We start from the raw sequence: 9137 nt of genomic DNA, 5'->3' as shown, positions 1-9137 counted from the left end.
GAATCGCAGCAGGAGCTGGAGGGCTGGAATACAACCTGGCCTCCCAGCCCCTGCCTGCTTCCTGGGGCCAGCTCCGCTCTCTCCTTGCCACCCGTGGAACAGAGAGGCAGGCAAGGGAGGTCGTGCTCAGTGCCAAGCCACTGCATGTTGTTTCCTCCTCAGAGGAAAGCTCCTCAGGGTGCTGGCCTGCAGCAAGGGCTGCGTCCCTGGCACAGCAGGCCCTGGGCTGCAGTGCTCTCAGCCCCGCAGCGCTGCAGCGGTGCTGTCCTCTCCGAGGTGCTGACTGGCTCGGCCTTGGCCACAGGCAGCTGCAGTCTGGAGGGCAGGAAGGAAGCTGCTGGCAGCTTCTGGCGTGAGCTCTGCCCCAGTCCCTGCCCTGCTGCCAGAGCCCTGCCAGACACAAGCCCGGCACATCCGTGCAAGCCCACAAGTCTGCTGCATCCCTCTGCAGGGGCAGGGAAGAGTTCCCCGAGCGAGCTGCAAGTGCCTCAGGTGCTGTGCCCGTGCCCATCCCCATCGGGCAGCCAGTAACGGCCCCCGGGCAGCTGCACCTGCCGGCGCCTGGCAACGGGCACAACACAGCCCCTCTGCCCTGTTCCCGCTGCAGCCCTTCAGCCCTGCTCCTGGCCCAGCCCTCTGCTCCCAGCGCCTCCAAGCCCCCCCCAGCCCTTCTCACCTGTCCCAGCCCCTTCCCCACTGCCTGCCCACATCCCAGCCCGCGATGCAGAAAGGGAGGAAGAGGAAACTTGCACTGCGAGAGGTGGGCACCCCGGGATGCAGCTGGCTGGGCAGGCCTGAGCGTGCCCCGTGGGGGTGGCATGGGCTGGGGACCCTCCGCTGGGGACACGGTGGGGGCGGGAGCCCTGAGTGTGCCGGGCTGCTGGCACAGGGCTGCTGGCTGGCAGCAGCTGCCTCCTGCCCGCAGCCTGAGCTGCTGCCTTTGCTGCCCCTTGCCAGGCTGGCCCCTCGGCATCCCGGGCCTCCCCGCAGTGCAAGAAAGAGTGCAGGAGCCACCAGCACAGGGTAAGGAGCTTCTGGGTGCCGAGGCAGGCGCGGGGCCAGGCTCTGTGCCCAGGGCCCCCCAGGGGCGGTCAGCAGGAGCACTCAGCCCTGCCCTCTCTGCTCTGGCAGATCCAGAGGAGCTGGAAGGCATCCAAGGAGAGGAGGAAGGAGATGAAGAGGAGAAGGTGGCTGCAGAAACGCACCGGTCACTGCCGGTGGGTGCTGCTGGGCAAGGAGCCGCCCAAGCCGCAGCCAGCTGCTGCTGGGGGCGTGCCCAGGGGCCCCGGGGCCCGACGGCTCCGGCCAGGCACCAAAAGGGGGCAGGGGTGCCCAGAGCCCCGTGCCACAGGTCTGCTTGGCTGCCAGGCCAGGGCCAATGACCTTCCCTGCTTGACTTTCGGCTTAGGCTGTGCCTAAGAAGTGTGGAGGAGAAGGACGTAGAGATGAAAGAGGTGACGGAGGAAGAGGAGATGGAGGTGGATGGCTGCTGGCAGGAGGCAATCAAAGTAGAGCAGGATGGAGAGGTGCCAATGGAGGTAGACCAGAGCTCCCCCCCCAAACAGGCAAGTATTGCCCACCCTGTGCCCACAGCTGGGCTGGGTCACCCCCTGCCAGGCTGGGAGTGTGGCAGGGGTGGGTAGTCCCCACTGCAGGACACAGCAGCCTGTCCCCTTGTCCTGCTGGCACCACTGCCACTGTTGCCCTGCCCTGGGCACCTGTCCTGTCCCCCTGTCCTGCTGGCACCACTGCCACCGTTGCCCTGCCCTGGGCACCTGTCCTGTCCCCCTGTCCTGCCCCACTGTCCTGCTGGCACCACTGCCACCATTGCCCTGCCCTGGGCACCTGTCCTGTCCCCCCGTCCTGCTCCCCTGTCCTGCTGGCACCACTGCCACCATTGCCCTGCCCTGGGCACCTGTCCTGTCCCCCCGTCCTGACCCACTGTTCTGCTGGCACCACTGCCACCGTTGCCCTGCCCTGGGCACCTGTCCTGTCCCCCCGTCCTGCTCCACTGTCCTGCTGGCACCACTGCCACCATTGCCCTGCCCTGGGCACCTGTCCTGTCCCCCTGTCCTGCCCCACTGTCCTGCTGGCACCACTGCCACCGTTGCCCTGCCCTGCGCACCCACCCGCCTTGGGCAGCCACCCATTCCTTGGGGCTCAGCAACCCAAGTGTAAGCCAAGGCCAGCGGCTCAGTGCCAGCAGCAGAGTGCCGCTCTGCCCAGCGTGTGCCAGGGCTGTGGCACCTCCAGTGCCTGTCAGGACAGAGCCCAGCCTGCAGCTGAGCCATTCAGGAGCCCCCAGCTCTGCTGGGCAGGGGCTGCTCCTTGGCCTAACAGCTCTCCTCCTGCCTTTGCTTCCAGGGTCAGTGGAGAGTTGGAAGCCACTGCCGAAGGAGGTTGTTTTAGGCAGAGCTGCTGTTGCCTTCTGTCTGCTGGCTCGGTGCAGACATTGACTGAGCACTGCTGTAAATATGTTTGCTTAGATCTGCCTTCAGAGTGTTGGCTTAGAGCTCCTGTAGATATGTTTGGTGAAGTCTCTCATAGGTTCATAGGTTTCATAGTCCATAGGTTCATAGATTTCATAGTTCATAGGTTCATAGATTTCATAGGTCATAGATTTCATAGTTCATAGGTTCAGAGATTGCATAGTTCATAGGTTCAGAGATTGCATAGTTCATAGGTTCATAGGTTTCATAGTTCATAGGTTCATAGGTCATAGGCTCATAGATTCCATAGTTCATAGGCTCATAGATTTCATAGTTCATAGGCTCATAGATTTCATAGGTCATAGGTTCATAGATTTCATAGGTCATAGGTTCATAGATTTCATAGTGCATAGATTCATAGATTGCATAGGTCATAGGCTCATAGATTTTATACTTCATAGGTTCATAGATTTCATAGTTTTAATAGAGTAGAGTAGAGTAGAGTAGAGTAGAGTAGAGTAGAGTAGAGTAGAGTAGAGTAGAGTAGAGTAGAGTAGAGTAGAGTAGAGTAGAGTAGAGTAGAGTAGAGTAGAGTAGAGTAGAGTAGAGTAGAGTAGAGTAGAGTAGAGTAGAGTAGAGTAGAGTAGAGTAGAGTAGAGTAGAGTAGAGTAGAGTAGAGTAGAGTAGAGTAGAGTAGAGTAGAATTAACCAGGTTGGAAAAGACCAAAGCAAAAAAGCAAGAAGGTCTCCCCTGAGCCTCCTCTTCTGCAGGCTAAGCAGCCCCAGCTCCCACAGCCTCTCCTCACAGGGCTGTGCTCCAGACCCCTCCCCAGCCTTGTGCACCAGACCCCTCCCCAGCCTTGTTGCCCTTTTCTGGACACCTTCCTAACCTGAAGGGCCCAGAACAGGACGCAGGACTCAAGGTGTCCCCTAAGCAGTGCTCAGCACAGGGCACAAGGACTTCCCTGCTCCTGCTGGCCAGGGTCACAGATTCTTAGGCTTTATCCATTCACAGATTCATAGATTCATAGAACAGTTAGGGTTGGAAGGGAGCTCAAAGCTCCTCCAGTGCCAAGCCCCTGCCATGGGCAGGGACACCTCCCACCAGCCCAGGCTGCCCAAGGCCTGCTCCAGCCTGGCCTTCAACCCCTCCGGGAGGAGGTTTCCGTCAGCTCCCTGGGCAACCTGTGCCAGCGCCTGCCCAGCCTGACTGTAAAGAACTTCCTCCTCCTCTCCAGCCTCAAGCTGCCCTCCTCAAGCTTCAGTTGGTTGCCTCTCGTCCTGTCCCTCCCAGCCCTTGTCCAAAGCCCCTTCCTGGCTTCCCTGCAGGCCCTTTCAGGCCCTGGGAGGCTGCTGGGAGCTCTCCCCGCAGCCTTCTTTTCTCCAGGCTGAGCAGCAATCTGTTTCTGTGTTTCTCTCCATCCCTTTGTTTCTCTTTTGCCAGCAAGAGATTTGTTTCTGTGTCACAACCTCAGGCTCTGTCTCATCCTTGCCTTTCCTTTGGGCCCTGGCCGGGGGGGGTTGCCCGCTGGTGGTTGCCACTTGCTGTGGGGTGCTGGGCTGGGGGTGCTGGCAGGGCCACCCAGAGGGTAGGGGGAGGTGAGCAGAGCAGGGAGGGTCTCAGGGTGCTGAGCAGGGGCTGCTTGTCCTGTGGGCTCTCCCTTCATTCCAATAACGCCTCACTCAACTCCTCTGGCTCCCTTGGGAACAGGAACTTCTAAGTAGAGAGAGACTTTTTCCTTCCAGCTGGGGGCTTCGGCCGGGGTCTGCCCCAGCGCTCAGGGGCGGCAGCTGGGGAAGGGAATTGCCGGCAGCCTCACCGCATTTGGGTGATCGATTCCCTGCTGTGGCTGCCGGCACTGAGGGCTGCATTGGAGAGCCGAGACAGGAGACAGAGGAGCAAGGGAGCAGGGGGTTCCACGGGGCGGCTGCAGGACCGACCAAGGGGGTCTGTTAAAAAGGTCCAGAGCAAAGGACCACAGGAAGGTCTCCCCGGGGAGTGCTAAGGGAATCTGGGGGAGTCAAAAGGGAAAGACCCCCAGGGAGGGAGGTACAAATGGAAACGATGCCCAGGGAGGGCAGAAGCCAGGCCACGATGAGGATCTTGGGATACTCCCCCAAAAGCCTCTAGGGAAAATGTTAAGATTGAGGCACAATCTGCACATGCTCCCAGGAATAACTAAGGGAATAGTGGTTGGCAGAGCTCTGGCCCTGCAGCCTCCTTGCTGGTGGCAGGGAGGGGGAGCCCCGGAGGCAGTGGGGAGCCTCCAGGTGCAGGGAAACGAAAGAGCTCATCAAATGTCTTCACACAGGGTTGTGGGGGCAGGGTTGTAGGAAGGGGGGGAAGAACTGCCCATGGTAAGTGAAGAGCAGGTTGGTGATCACCTGAAGAACCTGAAAGTGTTCAAGTCCATGGGACCCGACGGGATACACCCACGGGTGCTGAGAGAACTGGCAGAGGAGGTTGCTAAACCCCTCTCTGTTCTGTTCCAAAAGTCATGGCAGTCTGGGGCAGTCCCCACAGACTGGAAAAGGGGAAACATTGCTCCCATCTTCAAAAGGGGTAAGAAGGAGGAACCAGGGAACTCCAGGCCAGTCAGTCTCACCTCTGTGCCCGGAAAGATCATGGAGCAGATCCTCCTGGAGGCACTACTGGCTCAGAAGAATAGTGAAGAGGTGATTGGGAACAGTCAGCATGGCTTCACCAAGGGCAAATCCTGCCTGACCAACCTGGTGGCCTTCTATGAGCAGGTGACAAAATTAATAGATGAGGGGAGAGCAACTGATGTCATTTACCTGGACCTGAGCACAGCCTTCGACACTGTCCCGCACCACATCCTGGGCTCCAGGCTGGTGACACATGGGTGTGATGGGTGACCACTAGATGGATAAGGAGCTGGCTTGATGGATGCACCCAAAGAGTGGCTGGCAATGGCTCCATGTCCCAGTGGAGGCCAGGGACAAGTGGAGTTCCTCAGGGATCAGTCCTGGGACCAGGCTTGTTCAACATCTCTGTGGCTGCCATGGACAGTGGCACTGAGTGCACCCTCAGCAAGTTTGCTGATGACACCAAGCTGTGTGGTGCAGCAGACAGGCTGGAGGGAAGGGAGGCCATCCAGAGGGACCTTGACAGGCTGGAGAGGTGGGCACAAGCCAACCTCAGGAGGTTCAACAAGACCAAGGGCAGGGTCCTGCATCTGGGTCGAGGCAATCCCAGGCACAAATCCAGGCTGGGCAGGGACTGGCTAGAAAGCAGCCCTGAGGAGAGAGACTTGGGGGTGCTGGTGGACAAAAAGCTCAACAGGAGCTCTCAGTGTGCACTTGTAGCCCACAAAGCCAAACAGATCCTGGGCTGCATCAGGAGAAGTGTGGCCAGCAGAGCAAGGGAGGTGATCCTCCCCCTCTGCTCAGCTCTGGGGATACCCCACCTGGAGTACTGCCTCCAGTTCTGGAGTACCTATTACAAGAGGGATCTGGAGGTGCTGGAAGGTGTCCAGAGAAGGGCCACAAGGATGATCAGAGGGCTGGAGCACCTCTCCTGTGAGGACAGACTGAGGGAGTTGGGGCTGTTCAGGCTGGAGAAGAGAAGGCTCCGAGGTGACCTCATTGTGGCCTTCCAGTATCTGAAGGGGGCCTACAGGAAGGCTGGGGAGGGACTGCTCAGGATCTCAGGTAGTGATAGGACTAGGGGGAATGGAATGAAGCTGGAGGTGGGGAGATTGAGGCTGGATGTGAGGAGGAAGTTCTTCCCCATGAGAGTGGTGAAGCCCTGGAATGGGTTGTCCAGGGAGGTGGTCGAGGCCCCATCGCTGGAGGTGTTTAAGAACAGGCTGGCTGAGGCTCTGGCCAGGCTGATCTAGTGTGGGGTGTCCCTGCCCATGGCAGGGGGGTTGGAACTAGCTGATCCTTGTGGTCCCTTCCAACCCTGACTGATACTGTGATACTATTCCTGACAATTTATCAATTGCTTTTCTCACTTTTTTGTAACTGTGGTTAAAATCTAACATGAAAGTCTTCTTCACAGATTCTTTGTGGACCCCACAGTCTACAGTTAGGACTCATAATTTAAAGCCTATATCTAGTACTTCATTCATGTATAAAACAACAACAACAAGAACAGTGTAACTCCAATACACATAAACATGGATTTGTTCATTAGCAATGCTCCTTCTCTAACTACTGTTCGAGCACCTTAGGGAATTAAATACTTAATTCTAAGCATTTGAGAGGGACAGATTCTCAGCTGTGTTGTCTGAACTTGCTGAAAACAAAGCACATAGAACAGAATAAAGCAGGTTGGAAGAGACCTTTAAGATCATCACGTCCAACCTACCATCCAACACCACCTAATCAACTAAACCATGCAACCAAGCACCCCATCCAGTCTCCTCCTCCTAAACACCTCCAATGATGGTGACTTCACCACCTCCCAAATTGCCTCATGTCTGATGTGAAGTGGTCAACCCACTAAATAAATATTATAAATGCAAGAGGAAAATCTGATCTCCAGAAACCCTCACACTGCTCTCCCAGGGAACTTCATCAAGATTTTATCTTCATCCTTTCCTCACAATTTACCCATAATATTTAACTTCTTAGCTGCTGTTTGGCTACACTTGCACAAGTGATAATGAAACAGCTTGTGATAGTCAGTGGCTAAAGACAATTGTGTTTGGATAGTTTCAATCTATTTTGGGGAAAAAAGAGATCTCTACATTTGCAATGCATTAAAGCAACAAAATCATTAAGTTAACACAGGAGACAGAAAATTAAGGGAAAAATAACCTGATATTCATATTCTAGGTTACATGACCTGCCTTAACAGATGACATCATGGCCTGGAAAGGATTTTACCTGGTACAGGTCAGCACAAATGATTGCTGCAATTAAACTAACCTGAGCATGGTGTTCAGCACACAAATGTCTTAAGAGACTCTGGACAGTGGTATGAAATGGGGGCAAACAGTGCCGGGATTCCTTGTGTCACCTTCTCTTTGTGTTTGGGGCCTCTGAGAAAATGGTGAGTGAAAAGTATTTGAGAAGAGATCTACAAAATGCTGTTCATCAAATCAATGTCAGTATAAATTGTATTTGATTTATAAAGGCATTTTGCTAGCAGGAATACTCAGGGAGGTCATTCTGACTAAATAGCATCCAAAAGAAGATTTATGCATTTCAGGGTTTAGATCATTGTGCAGTGGTGAAACATGATTGCATACAACTTCCAATTTCATCCTTCTTTTGGGGCAGTTCTCAGGAAAAAACAAACCCAAACAACATCCAAACCAACAATCATTTATCCTTAAGCACAATTTGCTGCCTACTTCATACATATACAAACTAATTCAAGGCAGCACACAATATGCATGTGACAGGTTCCCAGAGGACACCAGTGCAGGTTCATATTGTTTGCATTTGCAGGCATAAATTCATCGGTGACTCTCATGCTAGATGACTTGAAAAACTCTGCAATAATAACTGCTATAGAGAGCATTCACTTATTCAGTGCTTTAGCTGCATTTTCTTCATGTGTTATTTCCTGCAATACCTACAGGATCTTGTTATTTAGAGATGCTGTCACTACTGTCCCCATACAACAGCATTGCTACTGGAAATACCAAGAAAATGCTGATTTGCAGGGTTTTCTCCACAGAACAGATTGTAACAGCCTACAGAAACTCTCAATAAAATAGGACTGACCTAACCATGCCCTGGAGAGCAATGGTTAAATAATAATATACATACATAATGTCATTATTATACTGACTTATACAGATGTGATATTACCTAGGCTAGATGTGACAAGAAAAAACAAGACAGCTGTTAATGAAAGGGGAAAGTAGCCATATCACTTCTGCAATCAGGCAAAGATCTTAAATCAACATTGAACAACATGTATACATGATTGTCAGTCTCACAGCTGCCTTCTCAAACACCCCTGAAGCAAGCATTTAATAAATAAAAGAGCAAAACAGCTCCTAGATCAAACTTCTTGCTCTTCACAGAAGATTTGATTTGACATGGACAGAACAAATAAAAACAATTAAAAAAGCTTACTCTAAACAAAGCCTTCTCTATGCAACCTCTTGTCACCCAAACCTGTCAAGTCAAGGCCAGGTTTGGATGTGGCTGAGAGCAACCTGATCTAGTGGGAGGTGCCCCTGCCCATGGCAGGGAGGTTGGAACTAGATGATCCTTGAGGTCCCTTCCAACCCTAACAATTCTATGACCTTGTTATTAGTTCTTTAGGAAACCATGGGACACCAGCAGTGAATGGTAGGTTAAAGTCATGCATGAGCTGCACTGCTGCTGAAGGAGGATTCAAACATAATCTGGCCTGCACTGGAAACTTTTCAAGTTATCTACCTCTCCAAGCTGCAAGACAGGCAGCAATGCACTCCTGTACTATGACTTGGTATACAGAGGTGTTGTATTTGTAATAGAATTCTTGAGGGCATATAACCCCCACATAAAATCAGGTTAAAGGCATTCTGAGCAGTCATTACAGCTATCAACATATGGTTTTCAAACAGGTTTTTGACTAATAAAATGGAGGCTCTTAGCTCCTACTGAAAGAAATATCTCTAGTGGGACAGGATCAGCTTTGGTATATTGCTTTTTTTCTGTGAAACATCTGGATCATTTTTCTACTGATTCCTAGTCCAAACTTCTCTCTTTCAGCTCTGTAGTGATGGAATGACCAGACAG

The 9137-nt window shown here is 53.1% G+C and overlaps 1 protein-coding gene across 1 annotated transcript in view; it reads left to right on the top strand.

Moving 5' to 3' along the window:
- Positions 1 to 721: 721 nt before the first annotated feature.
- LOC137455222 (spermatogenesis-associated protein 16-like) overlaps positions 722 to 9137 on the top strand; it is a 71995-nt gene continuing 63579 nt past the window's right edge. Inside the window, exons 1-4 of the mRNA XM_068165843.1 lie at positions 722 to 760; positions 958 to 1023; positions 1132 to 1217; positions 1409 to 1565. Of these exons, the coding sequence (XP_068021944.1) occupies positions 722 to 760; positions 958 to 1023; positions 1132 to 1217; positions 1409 to 1565 (348 nt within the window). The remainder of the gene's footprint in view (positions 761 to 957; positions 1024 to 1131; positions 1218 to 1408; positions 1566 to 9137) is intronic.

Source organism: Melanerpes formicivorus, unplaced genomic scaffold, assembly GCF_026170545.1.
Source record: "Melanerpes formicivorus ecotype bairdi unplaced genomic scaffold, bMelFor1.0.p_v2 SCAF_93, whole genome shotgun sequence".
Taxonomy (NCBI): Eukaryota; Metazoa; Chordata; class Aves; order Piciformes; family Picidae; genus Melanerpes; species Melanerpes formicivorus.
The sequence above is the reverse complement of the archived record's forward strand: the minus strand, read 5'-3'. Positions and strand labels throughout refer to the sequence as shown.